At 40.9% G+C, this 25,235-nt stretch overlaps 2 protein-coding genes across 7 annotated transcripts in view; one reads left to right on the top strand and one right to left on the bottom strand.

Moving 5' to 3' along the window:
• KIF6 (kinesin family member 6) overlaps positions 1 to 7,549 on the bottom strand; it is a 146,911-nt gene extending 139,362 nt beyond the window's left edge. The window contains exons 1-3 of the mRNA XM_081903946.1: positions 7,404 to 7,549; positions 5,416 to 5,525; positions 3,660 to 3,734 (exon numbers count right to left, since the gene is read on the bottom strand). Coding sequence (XP_081760072.1) covers positions 3,660 to 3,734; positions 5,416 to 5,525; positions 7,404 to 7,469 — 251 coding nt within the window. The 5' untranslated portion in view covers positions 7,470 to 7,549. The remainder of the gene's footprint in view (positions 1 to 3,659; positions 3,735 to 5,415; positions 5,526 to 7,403) is intronic.
• An 11,063-nt stretch (positions 7,550 to 18,612) lies between these two features.
• The window catches only part of DAAM2 (dishevelled associated activator of morphogenesis 2), a 219,026-nt gene continuing 212,403 nt past the window's right edge, over positions 18,613 to 25,235 (top strand). For 3 of the 6 annotated variants that reach the window (XM_081903777.1, XM_081903778.1, XM_081903772.1), the window contains exon 1: positions 18,613 to 18,791. The gene's annotated coding sequence lies outside the window, so the exon portion shown is untranslated. Of the gene's footprint in view, positions 18,801 to 20,185; positions 20,321 to 20,530; positions 20,680 to 25,235 lie in introns of those variants that run through there. The other 3 variants (XM_081903776.1, XM_081903774.1, XM_081903773.1) reach the window with 3 other exon arrangements.

Raw genomic sequence — 25,235 nt, 5'->3', positions numbered from 1 at the left:
AATATAATATAATAATATAATAATATAATATAATATAATATAATATAATATAATATAATATATAATAATAGCTCTAACATAGCTGAGAGAACAGGTTGACTAGCCAAAAATACCTGTGTAATAAATTCAAGACTGGGTCCTCATCCCCACAACTGGGTGTGCTGGTTAAATTCCATGACCCTCCGACTTCCTGGTAATTCTATGGTCACCAGTCCTAATCAACATATGGGCATCTGACCATATGAGACAGACAATTTTGCCATTTGAATCTCACAGTATCATCTCGTCTGAGCATTCTTTAAGGTTCAGTAACTTACTAGCTAGTTAGCGGACATGGCTTCTGCTGTTGTGGGGAATTTTTTAAATATTTAAAGTAAGTCAAATAAGTTAAAGAACCATTAAATGGTTAAATTTCTTCCATCGTTGCATGACTTAAGCGTCACAAGATCAGTTGTTCTATATTCATAACGAGTTCAAAGTGCTAGAAACCAACACTGCAAACCATCATTTTTATTCTGATTTCCACACAAGGACTATTAAGTTGCACTTAAACCAGTCCTGCTTTGGATGTCGTGGGAAACTGATTCACCAACCCAGGTAGTCTATCTCAAGTAAAGGAGGAGAAGAGAAGGGAAAGAGGAAATGCTGAAACTGGTAGCTTGTTCCTGCTCCATTAAACCATTGTTTGTTGGAGCAGCAATGTTACCTATGAACCAGGCCAGAAAGCAATATTATATGTTAGGGGAAATGTTTAGAACAATGGTGGACAATGGGTAGGTTATCGGACACGTTCACTTCCTGAGGCAATTTAATCTGGCCCCTAACAAAGCTATTAAACGTTACTCAAGGCAACAAAATTGTCCACAGTTTCGCTTATAAAAGAAAAAAATGTTTTAAGTTGTAAATAAATATTCAGGATCCTGGCAAGTCATGAGAAGTTCAGTTAATATGAGTAAATACAGTTCTGACCCTCTGACTACTATTTGGGGAATACAGGGATGTCAGAGAATACAGAAACTGCTTATCACTTGTTTAAAATGTCTACTCTAGCAAAAGACTAGAGAACCAAGAAATGTATCAGACACATCACTGAAACAAGAAAAACAATGCAGTGACTTAACATTACCCAACCTGGTGCCTTTCAGATGTTTTGAGCTATAACGTCCATCAGACCCAAGCTGAAAGGAGTTGTAGCCTAAAACATCAGGTGGACAACTAGTTGGGACAGGCTGCCTTAAGTAAAATAGCATTTCAAATGAACCTAAAGAAGTCCATGTAATCCAGAGCTTTCCAAACTATGTGTCATGACACATTAGTATGTCGGCTGCAGCGTGTAGGTGTGTCACGCAAACACTCCCTACGCTTCTCCCAGGGCTGAAAAGGGGTTAGTTTAACCTCTGGTTTGCTAGTAAAACTGAATTACTATGTCATGAAAAGATGCATGTCTAAAAAGTGTATCACCAACATGAAAAGTCTGGAAAGCTCTGATGTAATCTAAGCAAATCAGAAGATTAAAAATCCAACCTCACAATGGGGCTTGTTGTCAAGTAGCCGTGAATGGAAGTGCAGTCTGAAACAGTTAAACAAATGGAATACTGCAACAAGGGGGGAAGTTCAAAGAAAGACAAAAATAGGAAAAAAATGATTCAACTCTTCATCCTGCCAACAAGACACTGAAAACCTCTAATTAGCACCATGCATGTCCTCTCCTTTTATCATATTTTGACATTGTTCTGGATTTATTCTGTTGTAATACTGAATTTAACCTCCCCGTGATCATATGACAAACAGCCTTGGAATGCTACTGAAGAACTTCATTGATAGTTCTGTTGTGTTACTTTCCTAGAAACACATCAGCAGAGCTGTTCCCTGACTTACTGGTATACTTTCATCTTCATAAACATGTTGGTCTGAGCCTCTAGAAAATGGATCTGACAAGCTGGGATACCAAACTTGTGTGCATATGTTTTTTTAAAGATAATAAAACCAATGTTCATTATGAAGAACCACACAATAGCAAAATAGCAACATTTAATCTAATTGTAACAACCTGTAAGGAAATTTTGGCACACTCAATTATAGAATGAACAGCAACTGTAACACCACGCAGTGAAGAACACCCTAGAATATGAAAACATCTGTAAAGATATACTTCAAAAATAACATTGTGCATAACAGAATGTTTTTTTAACTGTGTTTAGAAAGCCCAGATCAAATAATGAGCTATGTTCCAATAAAACTGCAATTACCAGCAAGTGATAACATCCTGCACTTTTATAAACCAAAACAGAACAAGTGTTACTCAACTATGGAAACAAACAGTTTAACAATGGGCTAAATTACAACATAGTTTAAAAAGAACACAAACATTGCAAGAAAATATTTTTCTGTCTGTTGACTGACAGTTTTAATTCACATATTTGTTATTTCTCCAAAAAGTATTTGAAGCCATATTTGGGGGGAAAACAGATGATATACAATCCTTCAATTCCAAAATAAGAACAAAGATTTTAAAAAAACTAAACAAAAACATGTCAAGGAGTGTCAGTTAAAAATTAAGGCGGGTTCAGCTTTTAATTATTACATGAGACTTTACCCATTCATAGGGCTCATTTGCATACACCATAAAGACAAGGCACATAGAGCTGGTGCTCTGCCACCTCTTTCTCCCATGTGGTCGGTAATTCAACCAAGTTTACATTCCATTTCAAAGGATCTTCGCTTAGCGTTACATGCAACCAGGACTCATAGCTTACAACAAGCAACAGGCATTTGCTAAACAAGCCACCTTCAAAACATGGATAAACCATGATGAAACATAGTCACATAGTCATTGCAGGAAGTGATGGACTGGGAGGCAGGAGGCAGCCTCACACTGGTGCAAGTTCTCCTACACCTACTTAGTATGGGAGCAGCCTCTTTGTTTCCTCTCACACAAATTAAAATGTAGCTTTTAATAATGGTGACAGTAACCCACTTGCTCAAGTTAAGAGAAGGACTGAAGGATTGTGCTACTGGACACTTTAATCAAAATGCCCATTTACAACAATTAGCTCCCTAGGCTGTCCTTGATGGATTTAAGATCTAACTACTTATGATCCTATTCGTAATTGTTAAAGCAATTATTCCAATTCTTATAAAAAGTAACCAAATTTTATGTTGATTATTTTGCCCATTATGAATTTAAGTAAGAAAGTCTAGCTTAGAAACAGCAGCCAAGCAGTGAAAGAAGTTAGTTTTTAACACCTGCCTTGGAAATGTGGACTCCAGTGGAACCTGGCATAATATCATATGCCAGTAAACATGAGGTTAGGGAGGAGTAAAATTCAGATATAAGTCACTTCACTAAGGCCACATAATTAGACCTAGTCCACACAAAAAGCAAAGAAGGGGACAGAATTCTGAGATAATAAAATGGAGTGTTTCACTTCCAGGTATAGGTGACAATGTACCATTTTGGACACCTCTCCAAATAAATAATAAATGCATTACTTTGCACTGACGCCCCTTGAAGAACCACATTGGCCTATTGTTTTCAAATTATTTTTGGGAACAGCTAAAAACCATTCACAGAAGGCATAACCTCTAGGTGGTTATTAGATGATGATTTAATTAATTAAAGAAATTACACAGATTTTTTTTTAAATAATCAAACTTACCATTCTGCAACTGGCTTGGCAATGGCTTCAAAAATTTCATCCTGTTTTGATTCCTGATCAAAAACTTTCTGAAATCTGCAAATTATGTACAATTGGTCATGCAAATCTTAAAACACTACTTCTCTTTTTATTTAAAAAAATATGTTTGTAACTAAGTCAATGTTTACATCACTGAACTTACATAACCCAGTACAATGTTTTCCCTGTAGTCTTTACTACACTATGCTGTTGTGCTATTGTATCCACAAAAGACTGTAAACACTGCTGCTTTGACAAACACTCTACAATAAAATCCTCTGATAAAATTATACTGCTTAGAAAAAAGCAAACTGTATTTTACTACTGTCAAGGGGATCAGTGCTTCCAAATGGCCTCACACAGGACTTGTATAATTAACCCTAGAATCAAACAGATCATATAAACAGTACAAATTATTTTCAGTATTCTTCTATAGAAGAAGAAAGGGAAGTCATTAAGGAAGTTATTTTAGTCAAAGATCCAACCCTTCAAAGGAATTGTTCCCAATTTCCAACACTTAATACAAATCTTTTAGCTTCTTAATATAGCATCATATTTACAACAGGTTTTTTTCAAAATGTGACAACAGCAGCCTCTGCATAAGAATAGGAGAACCCTGCTCTGTGGAACATTTCTGTCAAATATGTGTTTCACCTACTTCTTTAATAGAAACTATTCTGAACTACTCCATTTCTTTCTACTAGAAATGTTTTGGAAGCCTTCAGGTTTCTGGTTCTCATGTCCATTCACTTCAGTGTAAAGCAGAGAGAAGTTAATGTTATGTAATGACTTTGAAATCTAAAACAAAACAAAAGCTACTACTTCATCACTAAGCCTTAATACAGTGGTGCTTCAGGTTACATACTCTTCAGGTTATGGACTCTGCTAACCCAGAAATAGTGCTTCAGGTTAAGAAATTTGCTTCAGGATGAGAACAGAAATTGTGCTCCGGCGGCGCGGCAGCAGGAGGCCCCATTACTAAAGTGGTGCTTCAGGTTAAGAACAGTTTCAGGTTAAGTACGGACCTGCGGAACAAATTAAGTACTTAACCTGAGGTACCACTGTACTTAATTTCAAAGTAGTTAGCAAATTCATTCTTCCTAGTTCTAGGCTGTTTTAGATTGCTTTCAGCATAATTACAGCATACTTCAACAATATCAATAACCATCATTCATTCCCAAGCAAGGAAATGGAAACAGACAGAAATGGTACTTTACACTGCAATCTCAGACTTGTTTTCCCAGAAATAATTTCAACTGAATTCAATGGGATTTAGGTTTGGTGGGCCTAATCAGGCCTATGGGATGGAGGTTCCTCACCACTACCCTAGAACAGCAGTCCTTTTAATTCCATGCACATTTATTTGGGTGTAATCCCATTTTTTCGAAATAAAGATGCATGCAATCAGGCAGTAAAGGTATCACTTCTAAGACTTTTCTATCCCTACAATACACAACAGAGTTGCCTTATGATCACATGGTATAATAGAACTAATACAAAACAACAAGCAAGGATAACCTATGAAATTGCCACCCTATAACATTCTCTGTGAACACCTGCCCCTCCCTGCCTTTTAGCACAGGGTTCAGTGGGCAGGGGAAAGGATTACAAATTATAAAATAACATGATGGAACATTATCAGATGGATTTTTTGTGTTTTGCCATTGTGCCATTGACAATGTTCAAACATACAACATTCCTAAAATTAACTATGTACCAAGGAGACAAATTAACTTACTTAAATTTGTAGCTTTCTCGTTTGTTATTGACAAATCCATCTGCCAAATCACGTGGCACAATAATCTCCAAACTGAATGCTGACGCCTCATCTTCTTCAACTGAATATATCTACAAAATAAATATGAAGTCTTTTAATATCATATTTGTATTGGTGAAATTCCAATTTATTTATTTTTTCAGAATACAGCATAAATTACCCTTAGACCTAAAACTGTAGACTTTATGGACAACTTCCAATAGGCTTTTTAAAAAGGGGAATATATCTAATAGTAATACCAATAATGAAACCAGTAATATCAAGAAGGGATTATATTCACATCAGTTAGCAAATTATATACAAATAAGGAAAATATATTTGTATGAAAAACATTCAAATCTTACACATACAATGTATAGAGGAATATGGCAGGATAATAAACCAGATCTTCACCACCTATTAAATACAGAACTGTGTGTGTCACAACAAATGTAAATCCCAGTGCTATTTTTCTAGAAAAAGAGTTGTTGGAATTCATCATGAACACCTCCCTTGTTCTCTTAGAATGGCAATGGTGCCCACCCGAGAGGTGCCGAAACAGCTCTGGTGAGCTCCAGCTGAAAAAAGACCTGTTAAGCCTTACTCCAACTTCCAAACAAGTCTTGCAGGTAGATTACCAGGAACTATGATAGCCATAGTGAGCCAATTGGGACAGGGGCTTCATGGTGCAGATAGATACCAGAGGTTGTTATTTTTTCTGGCAAGTTCTTCGCATTTTTTTTTAAAAAACCTGCATAACAGCAGGTAAACCTTTTCCTATTAATCATAGTTGGCAGAAGGATTCAAGGAAAGAGTTTCAGTTGCAGAGTTGTCTGCCATTCAACAGTTAAAGATATGCAAATACATAATTTCACTGACTTGCTTTTAGTTCTACAGAACGTAATGTCATTTATTTATTTACTGTTCTGTATTTACAATTAATATATGGGGGAATGATCATTAAGAGCTGTCCAACAGTGGAATGGACTATGTCTGAAGGTGGTGGACTCTATGTGGAAGGTTTTTAAGCTAAGGTTGACAAGCCATCTGTGATGTATGATCTGGTTGAGATTCCAGCATTGCAGGGGGTTGGACGAGATGACCCTGGGGATCCCTTCCAACATTACAGTTCTAGGATTCTACCATCATCATTATCATCATTATAACTTTGCCAAAGCATTCAGAGTGTCACAATCAAAATCCCAACTCCCAGGTATCCAACAACCCATTCTAATGGTGATAGTATATATTGGTATGCATCAATTTATATTCCGTTTAGGGCCAAAACAAGCTGCTATGACGAATATGGGTTAAATTCCCATGAAAACTTACAACCACAGGAGCCAAATCCTAGAGGCCAAGGGGGTCTTCGGCCAACCCTCAACAAAATGTTTGATTGGGCCAGCCCCCCCCCAAAAAAAAGATGATGGCCGTTGCTGTTCACAGTTTGCATGCACCACATCATGTGGTCAATTATGTGGGGGGGGGGCTCACCTGCCCACCCCCTCCCCAAAATATTTCATTGTTGGCACCCCAGTTTACAACTTCTACTTGTGTAGGATACAAAAAAAGAAAGGGAACCCCCCCCCCAAGCTGGAAAAGAGTTCCTTGATGAGTGATTCAACGGACCAGAACTTTATGGTGATTCTACTAATCACGTGAACAGCAAGCTCGTCTGGATTCGCTCTCGATGCGCCTGCGACTGCCTAAGGCGGCGCATTCGCTTCTCAGGCATCAGCCACACCAAGCCACAACTTCCTCAGCGGGCCGCCCTCCTCGCCTTCCTCTTCCAGCTCGTCTCCACAGCAGGGTCCCCTCCATTCCTTCCCTGCCAAAGGGCACCCCTCACACGCAGCAGAAGCAGCAGCAGCCACTCCCCCCCCCCCGGTGACGTGCTGTATATTTATTTATTTATATATTCGTTGGTTCCGTCCCTCGGACGCAGCTGGTTCTTCCCCCGCGCCACCTACCCCCGGCGGCTGCCTCCTGCCGAGGGGCTTGACCCGGGCATAGATCTGGATCGTTTGCTTCACCATCTCCGCAAATCAAAGCTTTGTCGGGGCGAGAGAGCGGCGAGGGGGCGCTAGGCCCTCCATAGCAACGGTAACCGGGCAACGCTACCCAGCGTGCCTTGCGCCGCAAGCGACGGGAGGTGGGGTGGGAGGGAGAAGCCTCGCATCGCACCGCGCATGCGGAAAATGAGAGCGCGTTGTTCGCTCTGTCATAGCCTGTTATTGCCTTAAGTTGTATTACACTGTATATGTATTATTTATTGACTGATACTGATAGACCCTCATGGGCGGGACTTCAAACCCAGGGAAAACAATAACACAGTGGGTTGCCTCCAACGTTAGAACAGACTTGACTGCAATGACATGGCAGGATTGACTTAGGTCCATTGTTTTTAATGGGTCTGTTCTGGTTAAAATGTTTCTGGATATACAACAGCCCAATAATAGCGGCATCTGTCACACGCGCACACTGCCTCCTTTGTGCTTCGTCACTCTCGGGTGGGGATTTGCCCTTCTTGACAAGCAGGCAAAGTTTCCCAGGCGCCTGCTCCTTTCTGAAATTAAATCACAGCCGCCATGACGCAGCGTGCACGGAGCATGTGAGTTATGAATGTGCCGCTTGTGATGCACCGGTGTCGGTGCCAGACTATGTTGCGCCCTAGGATACTGCAACGCCACGCCCCCCCCCAAATTGCCAACTTCAGTTTTCAAAAACAGATGTCTTGTAGCAAAACAGAAAAGCACAAAAACTTGAAGCTGCTAAATTTAAATGGCAAGAATAAGTAACACAACAATATTTGATTGTCTTTCTCAAATGCAAAAGAAAATGTTTTAGCACACAAATCATTTTGAATAAACTTGTGAATTGAGTCTCTTAAACGTTCCGATTTCAGGCACATCAAAATATCACCTTAGGTGCCTTTTTCTTTGCCCACTTTGTCACCGATTCCTTCAGTTCAGGTGCTGATGGTAGGAAATCTCCAAAGTGATATATACTTGCCAAGCCAGCTATTCCCTTTTGCAACATTGTTGAGCATAGGTACATTTTATAAGTCTGAGCTTTGAGAAACTGCATTCAAAATATAAAATAAAAGTAAAATATTATCAGAAATTTATAAGATGTAACAAAAACTACTCTGTATCAAACCATGCCCCTCAAACGTCAGTACTCTGATGTCTAGCCCAATGATAGCACTGGCCCTGACCCCACCCACTTCCCAGGTGATATATTGAAAGGATAGGAGAGATCATAAATAGAGAAAATTAGTGGCAATACTGTATGGGACAGGCAGGAAACTGATATACTGTATAGAACTGCCTTAGCTGTGGTTGTGATAGACATTATTGCTCAAAATCAGGCACACCAGTAGTTTGTGTGCAATAATTACCCACAGGTGTGGTGTGATAATGCAATTGATTGCTGAGAAATGCTACATAAGGGATTTAGTGAGCCTCAGCCATAGCTGGTTTGTAAAGATTAAAGCCAGCATCAGGGATCAGACATATGGTATATGTATTTGTAGCTGTGTTCAGAAATTAAAAATAAAGGGCAGATGGTATGAGAAAAATTCCTCAGGTAAGGGGGGAAATTTTTTTTTTACATTCTCTTTACATTCCTACAGCTGTTTTGTTAGAGCAGGGCTCACCAAATTTATGCAAATTGTAGAAAGTGCCCTAACATTTAAATGCAGCGGCAAATAGAATGTATGATTAAAATAATGCAACATTCATGTGTATGAATAAAGTGTTATTACCTGCTGTTCAAGCTATTATAAGGGTTATAAGGCTTATTTCAAACCAGAATTTGCTTCAAAGTGGTTCTTTTTTCTTGGTGTTGTGAGTGGATTGGACATGTGTGGTTTATTACTGAAGCAGGCAGCATCTTTTTCGGCCCATAAAAATAATGCTTACCATACATCCACAGAAGACCTAGAGCACAGGTCGGCAAACTAAGGCCCAGGGGCTGGATCCGGCCCAATTGCCTTCTGGATCCGGCCCGCAGATGTTCCGGGAATCACCATGTGGATCTGCGTCAATCTGATTCTGATTGTTCAGGCTGTGCCATCCCCCCCCCCACACACACCACGGCTGCTACCCTTCTCCCTCCCTCTTCCTGGCTTCTCCCTGCCCTGAGGAGGAAAGGAGCCGGGATTTGATTGGTGCCAACAGCAGCAGTGTGATCACTCGAGCAGCCGTCATTTAAAGGAGCCCCTCTGCGGAGCCCTTTCGTGCACCGCTCATCATCCCTCCACTGCCACCGTCCAGTCCCCCACAAGGTCTGAGGGATAGTGGACCGGCACCCTGCTGAAAAATTTTGCTGACCCCTAACATAGAGGAATATTGGCACCATAGACACAAAGTTAAGAATTGCTCTTGAAAACTGCTTAACAATGGAAAGGTTTTTTTTTAAAGTAACACCACACAGCTTGATGTGTCAAATAAATTACATTTTTTTTAAAGCAACAACTCCTTCCAACAACTCCCCATCCCAATGACTGGACACCAAGCTTTGTTACATTTCAGCTTCTGATTTTTATTTTTATTTTGCTTAGAATCAAAAAAGACATTGAGATGCCAGGGTTGCTAATCCTGCACAGATACACAGGCATAACAGCTTTCATTGGGCATTCAAAACTGAGGTTTCTCTGGTTGAATCCAGACTATTGGGAGCTATGCAGGAGATGCTTATTTCATAAGGTATGGTGATCTGAAGCTCGGGGGGGGGGGAGCAGTTTCACCTCCAGATTTCTAGATGGGCAGAGGTAGCCACTTGGAACCCCATCTAAAAATCCACCCACAAATTATCCTCTTCTAAAATTAATCCCACTGTTGCATGTTTGAATATAAGGATCCCATTCATATTTTTTACCATAACTAGCAGCCACCAATAGATTTATGTACTATAAATTTGTCTGTCTCAACCCTTTTTTAAAGTGACCTTTTGACAGAAGCTATCCCTTGTACCTGTTGCTACTCCATGTGACAAGTCTGATTGTGTTGAGGGAAATTAATGTCTCTCGTTTCAGTCTCAGTTTTCAGTTTCCACGATTCCTTTTTTAAATGCTTTTATTGTCTGACTAAAAGCTTATTTCAAAACGGAAATGATCCAGCCTCTGATCATTTTAGCTGCCCTTTTATATATGTTCCCCTGTATCACAGTATCAGTTTTGAGAAGGGGACCAGAACTGTAAAGAGTAATCTGAATGTGGTCACACCATAGATTTATGTGACTTTATATAATACTCCTGTTAACATCCATAAGTCTCCACGTGGCATATATTACACCATAATTCTTTCTCCAATGGATATAAAACTACTTAATGAAGACTGGCTTGAAGGCTTATTGTCTTTGTGTCCAATTCCCAATCCTACTTAACTTGCCTTTTCCTGGGCTTATTGCCATATCCCCCTTTCCCTATCCTGATGTTATATGGAGTTGAAACATCTACAGTTCATAAATGAATCAAATAAACTGTTGTGTTCACTTGTTATTAATGGGCAGTAAATGCAAGCATGAGCGAGTAAGCAGCAAAGGAATAAACACATCCAAGCCAGGAAAAAATTCCCAGGGAAATAATTTAGAGTTTTGTCAAACAACCTTTTCTTTGCAAAAGAATGATGATTTCCTAAAGCGGCATTGTATATTCTGGCACAGCAAGCTTTTTATATAATAGTTTTAAGTTTTAGTAACTTGTATCTAATGATCTGAAAGTGATATGGCAAAGATAAGAAAATCAAGCTTAGAGCACCCCTATGAGGTCAAGAAACTGGATGAAACAATCTGTTTCCATTAGTGGGTCCTAGGTTTGTTTCTCCCATCCTAGTAGCATCCAACAACACTTTTGTAAGCACTAAGAAGTAACAAATCTGGTAGAACAAGCCGTCTGCAAACGAGGACAAATTGAGACAGCCCCAGTTATGTTTTCTTCTTTCGTAACCTGCCTGTGTGGAGCAGCAGGATTATTGGATCACCTGGAAAGAAGCAAAACACATTTACTTCTAGTCTCCAATACTTGGAGCATTCATTCTTTTCCTATTTGTTGGCAAATGTTTAGGAACTACTGATAGCAAGTAATCAATTATTTGATAGACTTCCCTACCAGTATAAAAAAAAAAGCTGGTACAGTATTTCTATTAATGGGTTGGGTAACCTCATACTTACAAAAGGATTACTTCCTTGCAGGTAAAATTAGGGTTGTTATAGTTCTTCTTTTTATCAGAAAAAAATATCTCATTGAGAATGGGATGTTGAACAAAACTGTGTCGTCAGTCACGCTGACCATAATTTTGCATGACATAAAAAATCTGCAGAGAGCTTTGGACTATATACTTCTGCCACTCACCTCTGCTTCTCTAGGGCAGCTTGATTTAAAACAAACCATATTTAACGTTAACCACAGCCCATAATTTCAAACAACACAGCAAACTGTAGTAAAGAAAAAAGAAAAAGCTGATGAACTCCTTGCAGCCATGCTGGGAGAGGAGTTCTCAAGCTCACCAATAATCTTGTCCACAAGTTGCTGTTTCTGGTTCTAAGAAAGTTTATTGCATTTGTATTTTGATGTAACTGATTGTTCACCATCCCAAAATCCCCCGAAGAGCCGCACACATGCTCCACGCTGCTCTTTAAAGGGAGTGTTGAGCTGATCAGCCAGAAGGACATTGATGGATAATGCAGTTCTATGTAAGTGCTCTGTGGACTATGTAAGTGCTCTGTGGACCCGCCTGCATTCGCTCCATAAGACGCACACACATTTCCCCTTACTTTTTAGGAGGGGGAAAGTGCATCTTATAGAGCAAAAAATACGGTAAATAAAGGAACAAAATAGAGTTGACAGTTCTGTTGACACATAGTGACACGCTAGATAAGCACTAAAATCTATTTCACCCCAAAAATAGAGTTCCACTGTCATTATTGACACTGCAATAGTTCTTAATTCTGATTTGCAGATCTGTGTACATCACCCAACAGCCTCATAATTCGGTTACTTGATATGCAGTAGCTTCCAACTGAGTTTGTACACTGGATCCACTGAGAAATAATGTAAGCTAGGTAATGTCCTATGATATAAAGTCTGTATTTGAGCTGATGTTTTGCACATTCAAGCCCACACTGGATGTTGTGGTCATGTGATGGATAATCATGTGTGAACTTGCATCTTGATGTTTCAGAGATGTCTAGTACATCAACTGGGTAATAACAATTCATCCATGAGTAGGATGGCAGATTACATACATCTCCTGAAAACAAACTTTTATGGAAAACATACCAAATGTCACTAGTGCATGACCTCTCCATGTGCCTTGGTCAGGTGAAATCCATCATCTTAGAGGGCTAAATATTATTTTAGTGCCTTCCATGCTGCGCTCTGTAGCACTGTTGAGGCATTATGTAAAGAGGTTCCACAGAGCACTTACATAGTACTGCATTATCCATCAATGTCCTTCGGGCTGATCAGCATCCTTCAATTATCTTTATCCAGAAGCAAGTCCTAGTCAGCAGTGGTCTTCCCTTCTGACATTGATCAAAAGCTTCCTGTTGCAAGTTCTGTCCCTTTCATCCCCGCTTTTAAGTGTTCCCTGAGAATTACTGATGTATAACTTGTTAATTGTCCCTTGAACAGCCTCTGTTGATTTCTACTTAGTGTCAGTTCCTATTTGATTTAATTACATGTTCCTATTTAATTTAGTTACAGGCTTTAATTACATGTTTCCCTTCATTTTCTGCTTTTAAAATTTATTCAATAGAATTGTTTTCTTTTGTTATATAAAAATGAGAGGAAATAAGTAATTAACCCCTTACCCCATGAACTGCGCAAACATTGATGGACAGTTAAGAAAAGTGATTCTGCTAACAATTAATATATTATTCCTCTGTTATCTCACTGCCATGCTCAACAGGAAGCAATAAAAGAGGTAGAACCAGTGAACAGGAAGCTTTTAATTAAAGACACATGCACCCTGAAGTTTCAATAGTGTTGTCCATATTGAACTTCCTCACTAGCTTCCTTTCACATTCCACATCTGCTTCAAGCTTCAGATCCTCAATTTCTAATGTTCCACTCATTATCCAGCAGCAAACTCAGATTTGCCACTCACTGTGGTTTCATTTAGAGAGCTGCAGTCAGTCCCAACTTCTAGACAGGTTTAGTACATAAAGAAGAGAGCACTTTAAAGCTATCCATTCCATTGACTTTCTGCTAGTCCTCCCTTTTAACACTTCTACATTTTTCTCTCCCTTTGCCCTCTGAAAGCTCATCTACTACTTCATTTTCTCATTCCTATTTCTTTGACATTGCACCCTCCATATGGAAGGTATCTAGCCTCCCACTTTCCTCCAACTGTTTCACTCTCCTCCATAAGATGCAGTGTTTTAGGAAATAATTCTCCAAACCACCATGCATGCTTCTTCACAGCTATCTTGTTCTTTTCCACCTTAGTCCAAGAAATAATTTATCAGTCCCTGATTACTTCTTCCTCCTATCCATCTGTCCAGCATACATTGTGGCCCTCCCTGCAAGGGAGTATTTAATAAATGCTAAATAACGGTAGTATCCTCAGTACCCAAGCACAAAATGAAATGTTATTATAGGCTCCATAAACCTCCTGTTTGGTTTTTCAGATATTTGGGCTTTGAGACAGTTTCTGAATTAGATTATATACATCAGTAATTTATGCAGGTATTCTAGACAGACCAAGAATTCCGGCATTTGAGGCTTTATATTTATGGTAGAAATTGACTAGCCAAGTGGATGAAGAAGGCGTTTTTCCCTACCCACCATCACACTCCATTTGTGAATGTTCCATCAAAAACTTGCCAGGTGCTTCATGTTTTCTGTTCTGTTTGCTTTGAATCACTGAGTATTTAACTACTGCTGGAGGCAGCATACCAGAGAAGGGATATCTACAATGGTATGACTGTAGGTTTTGAGGTTTCATTTCCTTTTTAGGAAGTGAAGGTAAGACAATAGATTCTTATGGTAGTTCCATCAGGACACACTTTCAACCTGCAAAACTCCCCACTTACAAAGTCTGTAAGACTCCTGGTTTACATAGCCAGCTCCAACAGTTTCAAGGCATTTTTTAATCTTAGTCGAAAGGGTGGTTTCCCCCCAATTAATGTATTGTTTTAAATGTTAATGTAGATGGGAGCTACCTTGCTTATTTAGTGGACAGATCATTCAATATTTACACGTGGAACAAGGAACTTGTGAGTCAAACTGTCTTTGTTCTTTGGTTATTGGATCCAGACTTTAAAGAAAGCCATGTTTTAGGTTTCATGCAATGAAGTATAAACTTGAGTCAAATTCAGAAGCTTTCTGTAGCATGTTTGCCTTCTCAGAGGCAGAGAGCTTTGGTGCGAAGGCCACGTGTGAAGCAGCACCAGTGTGATTTAGCTAATTTTAACTATGCCACCGAAATAACCTTAAAATGCATGTTCCCTAGTGAAGACAGACTTGACCCCAGTTACATGGAGTGGTTGGGTGCTTCTACAAAGTGACGCTCAGGATTTTTAGCACCAAAACTATCTTCCTCCTCTGTAGCACCAAGGTCATAAATTTAACTTGTGGATCAAGTCTTAATAGCCACACAGCTAGCCAAATAATGTTAGTTTCACACACAGCCTAGTATTCTGTGCACCTTCAGGCAATTATATAGCTATTAATGGAGTACTAACTAAGGAGCTTCTCAGACTGCAGTTCCTCCGGTAGTCAAAGTTTGCCCTAAAACAGCACAATGGCTGTGTGGATTCATTGACCCTTATTGCGAAAAAAATAGATAACCCAACAGGCAGCAGCTACTTTGTCAAAGTAACTTCGAAATAAGGAAGCAAAGTTTGTAAGCAAGGCCTGTGCAAAAATTGGTCACACAGATTAGTGCGTTCATTCCTTGTGATTCGACAGTTTCACCCCTCCTCCAGCTCCTAGGGACTGGGAACGGCATGTTTTACAAATTAATCTGAGGGAATTATGCATGAGTCATTGTGGACATTTCTCTTGTTTCCAGCTTTAAACAATGCTCTTTATTGTTTGTGTACTTATATTGAATATATGAGGAGCTGGTTCAAAAGGTAATATAAATAATTGCTCTGTTACCTAGCCATGCATGGATGTTCTCCTGAAGACAACATCTGAGATTTGTAGTCAGATCCATAGTTCTTTACATATAATCTGTGCATATCCTATTGGATTATCAGCAGACAACCTTTGGTGTGTCATACAAGCGTTTTGAAGCAGTGATCAACTTCTGATCTCCAAAGACAAAACTAGAGATGACAAACTGGGGTACAAAATAGAATTGAAGCCCCAAGGAATTCACTCATATGGTAAAACTGCAAAATGTATAGTTATTTATAGCAAGCAGCTCTCTTAGCTGGAATTTGTAAGATAGTGCTTGTTTGTTTCCTTGAATATCTCTAAGGGGAACGGCCTTGGCAAAAGTTCCTTGTTGTAGAACCAGCTTGTAGATTCCATGTGCTCACTTGGCTTAACAACGTTTGAGAATTTTTCCATTCAGTGCTGCTGTCTTGAATGAAGAAAAGCCTCATTCAGAATATCAGTCTTTTGGGTACCACTGCAATGTTTTACTTTTATTATATTTATATCCTGCCTATATTCCATGATGGAACTCAGGGTACCCACATGATCCACCATACACTGACAACTCAGACCCAGTTATCCTTAGATTCGGCAAAGTTTCTGTATGATGAATCAAGGTTGCTACTCTCAGACCATACCCTTACTGACAACAAAGGTTTTTACAGTCATTCCAGGAGACTTGCCCAGGACACAAGAGGAATTTACTATGACAACCTCCATTGTTTTAGTGTCTGATTCATATGTCAACAGGGTTGTGTAAGGTATTTTCACAAGGTCTGCTTTGCACTGATAATTTCTGTCAAGAGGAACCAGGTATGTAGTGCAAATTAGGTGGGTCCTTCCTTCATCAATGTCACTGGGTGCCAAGAGCTCTGAGAAACACCCATACAATTTGTCCGATCTATGTGTGGCACGGGATCAAATCATGCAAAATTATCTCCACTGGAACTGTTCTATATGAGTCAGGCTTGATAAATGTGTTGGAAGTTGAAACAGGTCTTCTAAGATATGCTAATTGACTTCTACAGTTCCATCCCTAATGGAACTCTGATAAAAGTGTATAAAAACATAGTCAAAGTATTTGTGGCCTGGGGATAGTGGATAAAGAAAGGTTTTCCTCCCTCTCATATAAACTAGAACTTGTGGACATCCAGTTAAGCTGAATGTTTAAGGTTTCAGGACAGACAAAAGAATACTTTTCCACACAGACATAGTTAAACTATGGCATTCGCTCCCCAAGGAGGCAGTGATGGCCACCAGCTTCAATGGCTTTAAAAGAGAATTAGGCAAATTCATGGAGGATGTGGCTGTCATTGACTACTAGCCTCAAAGGATATGCTCTGCCACCACAGTCAGGCAGCATGCTTCTGAATACCAGTTGCTGGAAACCAAAGGAGGGGAGAGTGTGCTTGTTCTTGGCTTCTGCTTGGGGGCTTCCCATAGGCATCTGGTTGGCCACTGTGAGAACAGGATAATGGACTAGTTGGGCAATTGGCCACCCAGCAGGGTTCTTCTTGCGTTCCTAACCTTCAAGGCAATAAGCAACAATAATAAAGTAAGTACCAGTGAACCATACAAACAATAAAGGCATAGACCAAATAAACAAGAGCAGCAATACTAAATCTATGGAGAGTCATCACATCCCCAGAGAGTACTCTGTTGAAATGTTGGTCTGAACAATATTGTTTTTGTTTGGGCTCCCTCGGATGGTGGTGGACTCTCCTTCCTTGGAGGCTTGTAAGTAGAGGTTGGATGGCCATCTGTTATGGATGCTTTAGTTGAAATTCCTGCATTTCAGGGCGTTGGATTAGATGACTCTTGGTGTCCTTTCCAAATCTACAATTCTGTGATTCAAGATACTTTTTTAAGGTGAAGTATGGCGCTGCTAGGAGGTAAGGGTTTAGGGTCAGATTACACTTGACATTTTTCTTACCTTCCTCCAGTACAAAAGTTCTTTTTAAAAACATGAAACTTTTGAGACATGGTAGGAATATTCCAAATGTGTAATCTGGCAACACATTAACACACATATGCACACTTTCAGGCCAGGGATAGTTGTTGTTCCATCTCGCAAATGCCAGAGTTCTGCTTTGTATCCAAAGACAGGTTTGCAACCAGCCAGCCAAAAATAAGTATTTACATTTATAACTATATTTTAAGTGTACAGTTTAGTACTGTTTGCTTTTTATAGGATTTTTCCCCCTGGTACCGAAAGCAGCAAAAAACCTGGAGACCTTCCTGTTATTAAGCAGAGACAATTTATTGAGTTACCGAAACTCAGGAAGCATCCAGTTCAAAACTATATAACTTGTGCAGTGATGGCTATTTGGAAATATAGATTAGCTTAAGTTACAAATTGGTGCTATCAGGGGGCTGATCCTAATCCAAGGAACAGAAAGCATGGAGGAAGCAGAAGTCTGGCTGTGCATGATGAGTTCAAGCCGAGGGGCCAATCTATTCATTCTTACTTAAGTCTTATCAGATGTTTGGAGCAGTTCTGGGGTGTTCTAGCAGCACACGGTGTGGGGTGTGCTAAAGAGACCCTCTTTTGCCAAAACCAGCAGACCTAACAGGAACATTGGTTGCATGTGGTGGAGGCACTTTACATGCGCCCTCTGGAAGAAGTGGCTTTTGTTGCAATCTGAAACACCCATGCTTACTGCGTTGCCCCAGCCTCACTCCCTGTACAAAGACAGCAATCCCCTAGGGAAGGGGCATGGCTCAGTGACAGAGGATCTGCTCTGCAGACAGAAGGTCCCAGGTTCAATCCCTGGTTCCTCCAATTGGTCTGGAAATGGCTCCTGGAGACTAGCTGCCAGTCAGTGTGGAAAATACTAAGCTAGATAGTCCAAGGCACTGACTGTACAAGGCAGCTTTCTGTATTGCTATATTGCATTTGAAAAAACCTTCTCACATGAAAGCACGAAAGACGAAGATTCCCAAGGAGCTGCAATCCAAGCTTTTACCTAGTGAAACTTTAGCCCTTTTAAGCCATAAATATCTTGTAGAGGCTTCCTGACGTCACAGGCTCTTGCAGAGGGAGGCTGGTCTGAAAGTGAAAACGGCAGCAGTTCCACTCGGAGGACAGCATAGGCAGTGAAAGGAAAGCAGGGCGAGCAGTGCTCAGTGTGTGGACTTACAGGACTGCAGGAAAAGGAGGAATGACACAGAGACAAGGGGGTTGCATCTTAAGAGTGGCTGGTGCAGCAGCTCTTCTGGTCCCTGGCTGGGAGGAAAAAGAGAGAGGGTAAGCTCTGTTTTCTTTTCTGAAGCAATCAAAGAGCAATCAGAGGATTTAGGTTTGGAACATAGGTTATTAGTTTCTCTGAAATGCTACACACACACAAGCCGACAGCAAGTGGGTGCATGTTTGGGAGATTTGTGTGTGTATAAAACTAAAGCACAGATGCATGGATTGTATGCTTATCTTGAGTCCTCATCCAGTCTTGGGTGCAAGAGGGGGAAAAGATTATGGCAGTGTTGCTTGTTCTTTCTCTACAGCATGTGAACCATTACAAAATCCCTAAAGATTTGATTTGGCAAGTGCAGCCACATTCCTGAGTGCACAACTAGTAGCCCAATTGGATCCAAATTCTACAGATTTCTGAGCTATGTGTGCTTTATTTTTAAATCCCTTCATCTGACACCTCCTCCAAGTGAAACTGTGGTGGCATAGCAGTGCTGTTAGAAAGTTTCTTTTTGTCCTATCATGTGTATTAGGCTCAAAAGGGAGAGGGCTGTGCTAAAGGGCTTGTTGGAGAAAAGGGTCCACAACCTTCACTGTCATTCTCAACCCTTGTCGTGTTGTTGGTTCTCTGGAAGGACTGAGAATTACACAAGAGGAAGACACTCAGAACTGCTTTTGGGTCTTAAGAGTTGGATGCTTAGCAGGACTTGCGGAAGGGAGGCAAGCCAGTAAGAATAGTCAGGATGTTTGTTTGCATTGTTGTTTGGTTTTTTGGTTTTTTTAAGTGTGCACATCACTTGCAATAATGTAGAAGGGGACTAAGGATTTTCAACTCAGAAGGGCAAGATCAGCTCAATGAAGTAACATTTTCTGCTTCTGAAAATAAAATAATAAAGTATTTAACATCAAGGGCAGCCTTCGTCAACCTGATCCCCCCCAGCGCAGATGTTTTGAACTATGGCTCTTGTCATCCTTGACTGCTGGCCATGTTGGCTGGGGCTGAAGAGTGTTGGGAGTCCCAACAACATCTGGAGGGCACCAGGTTGGTGGGAACTCATCTCAGGCTCCACAGATGAATTACTTCATTTCAACCTTATTTCCATCTTGGTCACGAGCCAGAACAGGAATGCAATAATAGCAGAACCTGTCTCCTTGCAGATGGCTACAATGGGCAAGAAGCAGGTCATCCAAAATTAGTTGTCTTGCAACAAGCAAAGCAGCAGAACACAGTTTAATGAAGAGGGATGCAATAGCAGCACATGATTAAAAGGACTTTCAGTGTCAGAAATAATAAAATGACATTAAAGATGGTTAAGAATGGAAGCAGGATCCTGCTGTTTGTCACGTCTCCCTCGCACAGCAGGGGCCACTTAGTTTCGTCATAACCCTTTAAATTGGATTAATCTTGTCATTCATGTCACAAATCAGATTAAAAGGGAAACAATAGTGGAGGCACCGTTGTTAATTCCTTGGGAAAGGAAAAAAAAAACAATTTGGCCATTAATTTTTCGCCGTAGCATGACTGAGAAACAATAAGAAGACATGCACATTTCACATGGGAGGCTATGAATAACTCTTCTGAAGAGCAGGTCTGAAGTAGCTCTGTTTTATTATCTCCTTTCTTTTGGTTTACAGGCAGGGCTTCTGATCTCCTGCTCCCTCCGCGCTCCCCTCCTTCCCTTTTTCTCTCTGCATCTGAAAGCAATGCTTTTCTCTTTTCTTTTTTTGGCATGCTTCATGATCTTGGATTGCCTTAGCTGGCTAGGTTTTTATTTATTTATTTGAAAAGCCTGTGTAAAATCTAAGGCAGTTTGGACACTACATCTGCTCCAGAAAAGCCAACACAGCTTAATGAGTGGGCATAAAGGACAACTGAGCTGGAACAGGGATGAAGAGCAGGGGTGAGCTGCTGGTCATAGTGCTTCATGCACTAGCAACCCCGAAAGAGGTATTTTCAAGGCTGTGTTTCTGCTTTTATAATTCCACAAGGCTGCAGATATCGTGTGTGTGTATATAAGCTGTTGACAAGGGAGAAAAGAATTGGATGGAAGCAGAGTGATGTTATATTGAAATAACTGATTAAGAACTTAATCATGTAGACGAATGTAAGTTATTTATAGCTCTTGGAATCTCCTTCTGTATTGATGTGTGTAGTGTAATGTCCTCGCTGGCTGATGAAGCTGGCTAATGCTTTAATGGACAGATGTTCAACGGCTAATCTAAGACGACTTGCAATGCAAGCTTACATTGCTGAAGGAAAATAAGTTGCTGAAAAGGAGTGTGTGTGTGTGTGTGCGCGCGCGCGCACGCATGTGTGATTACCCTTGTGCACTTTGGTCCAAAAGTTTTGCCTGGCACTGCTATAATTGCATCTGGATTTGCAAAAGAGTAACACAGCAGTTATTATTCAGGGCCTCTTTCTCAGTGGGGTTTATTTCCAGTAAGTAGGCAGCAGCTTTTCCTAGAAGCACTGCTTCATAATAGACTAATTGAACAGGGCTGGCTAGTACCTCAAAGAGAAACATATTGTTAGGTACCAACCATATTTTCCATAATAAGAGGCTGAAATGCTAGATTATGTTTATTTAGTGCATTGTTTTTGCCCCACATTTTGGTGCCCTCAAGGTGTTTGGCATCATTACTGGAGCTCGGTAGGAGAATTTCAACTAAGCCATGATGTGGGAGGAAGCAGCCTGGCACCATATTGGTCTTAGATCCCATTCACACCATGCTTTTAAAGCAGTACCCCACCACTTTAAACAGTCATGGTTTTCCCCAAGAATCCCAGGAACTGTTGTTTGTTAAGGATGCTGAGAGTTTTTAGGAAGAAGAAGAGTTTGGATTTGATATCCCACTTTATCCCTACCCTAAGGAGTCTCAAAGCGGCTAACAATCTCCTTTCCCTTCCTCCCCCACAACAAACACACTGTGAGGTGAGTGGGGCTGAGAGACTTCAAAGAAGTGTGACTAGCCCAAGGTTACCCAGCAGCTGCATGTGGAGGAGCGGGGAATCAAACCTACTTCATCAGATTACGAGTCACCGGTCTTAACCACTACACCACACTGGCTCCATTCCCCGTTCAGAGCTACTATCCCCAGAGTTCCTTGGGAGATGAGATTGACTCTCTGGGAAGCTTCTTATGAATTTTTAAAATCAATAAAGCAATTCCATATGATGTGCAAAGGGAGCATGATGTGAGTGATCATGCATTTGAAGACTGAATCCTGAAACCTCTGGCCTGAGCCTTGGGAATAAGCCAGGTTCCAGAGGTGGAGCTGGATTCAAATTAATGCATGAAGGATGTCAGGTGCAAGAATAATATTTTTTCAGTTGAATTTCAGCACTCTCATAACTTCACCAGATCTGTTGCTACTGCTATTTGCCAAATTTCTAAAATGAGCCCATTGAAAGGAGAAAGGAGCTGACAGCAAATACAATGCACAGGGACATTGTTTTGGCTCTTGCTAACTTCACTGACTTCACTTTGTTCATTATAAAATGAAAAATGGGCCAAAGTTGGCAAAGTGGCTGTGCTGGCTGCAGTAGAAAGGTGTGTTGCTCTTGCTAGAAGCTTTCAGTACACAGTACATACACAGTCACTCCAACCCTGGTTTTTTAGGTTGGGGTGTGTGTTGCTTTTTAAAAGTGCTAGGCATTGTAGCTCTTTGCAGAGTAAACTACAGTTCCCAGGGTTCTTTGGAGGAAGCCATCTGCTTTAAATGTATGGGGTGTACGCGGGCACAGTGGGGAACTGCAAGCTGGCTGGTAACACACCTATGACAATGTGACAGCTGTAATCATGAGGCAAGTCCCATTGTTACTGTGCCCCCAGGTTTTAGTTGTTTATGTGTGGGGTGGTAGTGCTAACTGTGTTCATTGCATGGTAGAAGTTTCTTTTATCAGGAATCTTGCAATTTGGGGCTTTAAACCTACCCCTTTACCCCACCCCATTGTTAAAAGGGGGGTGGTAGGAATGAGAGGTGGAAGATCTATTTATGGACAAGTGCATGAGTAATTTGGATATGTTCCTGGTGAAAAAGAGAGAGATGTTAGTCTGATATTTACCTGCCCAAAATGGGTATGTGCTTTGGTTATAATCCCATGATTCCCTCCAGGATCGAAACTCTGCCAAGAAGTAGCCAACCAGTGCTTATTTTCCTTCTGACATTGATCTTAAAGTGGAAAGAGAAAAGTTGGGTTATATTATCTGCTGACAGTGTGGCATTGGTTGGGTTGGAGGGACAGTCTGTCCTTAAAGATGTGGTGTCAATCTTGGAGTTTTAAAATAGCACACTTGTATCTCACTTGTGAGCCAGTGTTGGGCTAGAACATGGGAGGCCAGAGTTCAAATCCCAACTCAAGCAAGTTCACTGGGTGACCTTGAGTCATATACTGTATCTCACGGGGTACTTGTAAAGGTAAAGGCACTGTGTTCTAAACCACTGAGCCTCTTGGGCTTCCCAATCAGAAGGTCAGCAGTTTGAATCCCTGCGATGGAGTGAGCTCCCATTGCTCTCTCTCAGCTCCTGCCAACCTAGCAGTTTGAAAGCACACCAGAGCAAGTAGATAAATAGGTACTGCTGTGGCAGGAAGGTAAATGGCATTTCCACGCCCTCTCGTTTCCATCACGATGCTCCATTGCACCAGAAGTGGTTTAGTCATGCTGGCCACATAACTCAGAAAGCTGTCTGTGGACAAACACCGGCTCCCTTGGCCTGAAAGCGAAATGAGTGCTGCACATCATAGTCTCCTTTGACTGGACTTAACTGTCCAGGGGTCCTTTTTTCATCTGTACAGTAAGGATAAAATAGGAAGGGGAAGAACCATATCCACCACCTTGAGCAGCTTGAAGGAAAAGTAGAGTGTAAAGATAATAAGAAGTAAATAATAAAGCCAGTTAAATCACTGAACACATTTGTATCGCTTATGCTTACTGGTATCACAACCACAGGATCTTTAAATCATGAGTAGATATACCCCCTTGGAAGTAGGGGTCAAATATAACCCCCCCCCCATCTCAGCTGATCAATACCAGGGGACAATAATTGCATTTGTAGTAGATTTCTCTTTACTCTACTTTTTATTGTTTAAGACAGTGAGATACCACTAGATTTGCACAGCCACACATAGACATCTTCCAGATGTGTCATGACTCTGCTGCTCTGATGACCAGGATTGCTGGATAACTTCCAGGGAGTTCCAGAAGAATATAAAGTTATTTCAGGGCAATTACAGATTGTTGAGAAATCGGAGGTTTCCATTTCCTGACACAAGGAACGAGAGGTTGAGTTGGAACTGTCGTTCCCAAACCTTACATAAATGCGAGTTCTCAAACCCTGGGTCAGAAGTATTAGGACATGACCCATCTGGACTAGAACAAAATGTCCCCAATCCCAGTAAATAAAAAAGCCATGAAGCCTCTCTATCAAATGAAATAGTTTGCATGAACGCAAGAACATAAGAGGGACCTGCTAGATCAGGACAGCAACCCATCTAGTTGAGCATCTTGCTCACACTGTGGCCAACCAGATGCAATAGGGAAACCCACTAACGGGACCTGCACTCAAGAGCTCGCTCTCCTCTTGTGGTTTCCATCAGCTGGTATTCAGCTTGAGAGGGGAGGTTACTCTTGGATTTGAAATGGGCACCAGAAGCCCAGGCGGCTTCAGTGGTTTGGAATGCCTTTCCCAGCTGCAGCTAGTTAGCCAGCTGTTTCTGCTCCTTTGAATGAGATAGCTTGGCCATTCTCATTCATATCCTGGTAACCTCAGGTGTGGACTATTGCAATGCAATCTATGTAGGGTAAACCCTGAAGACTGTCCAGAAGCTGCACCCAGTGCAGACTCTGGCAGTCAGATTGCTGTACAGGGAAATAACATGACTCCTGCACAGGCTGCCTATATGCAACTGGGCCCAATTTTAAGGTTTCAACATTAGAATATCAAGCCTTAAACCGCTCGGGACACAGATACTTGTTGGTGGTCCTGCCTATGATGAAGATACATTTGGGATAAGGCCCTTTTCCAGTTTGATGGGCAGTTCGATCCTCCCCTCCCCCATTGGTGACCTTTTGACATTAATTCATTCATACTTGGGGGGGGGGGCGTAATAAGGTGAACCATACTGGGCATCGGAATGATGTGGGGTTAGGATTTTGCTTGCTGTTTATATTGTGTTAATTTTAGATTTTGTTGTTGTTGACTAAAGTAGTATTTTATGAAAAGCTGTATTTGATTGATTTGTATTGTAATCTTCCCTGTGAACTGTTCTACAAAAGGCAGGGTAGAAACGAAAATAGATAAAGTATGTGAGGTTATCTTCTTTTCATCCTCACAACAACTTTGTTTGGGTGAGAGAGAATGACTGGCCTAATGTCATGCAGATACATTTATGGCTGTGCAGACCTTTGAAATTAGGTCCACAGTGAATACCCAATTAATTATGGCACACTACTTACCTCCATTGTGACACCGCTGACTGATGCTGGGTTACATCTGGTTTTC

Source organism: Podarcis melisellensis (assembly GCF_964234715.1).
Source record: "Podarcis melisellensis genome assembly, chromosome: 3".
Classification (NCBI taxonomy): Eukaryota; Metazoa; Chordata; class Lepidosauria; order Squamata; family Lacertidae; genus Podarcis; species Podarcis melisellensis.
The sequence above is the reverse complement of the archived record's forward strand: the minus strand, read 5'-3'. Positions and strand labels throughout refer to the sequence as shown.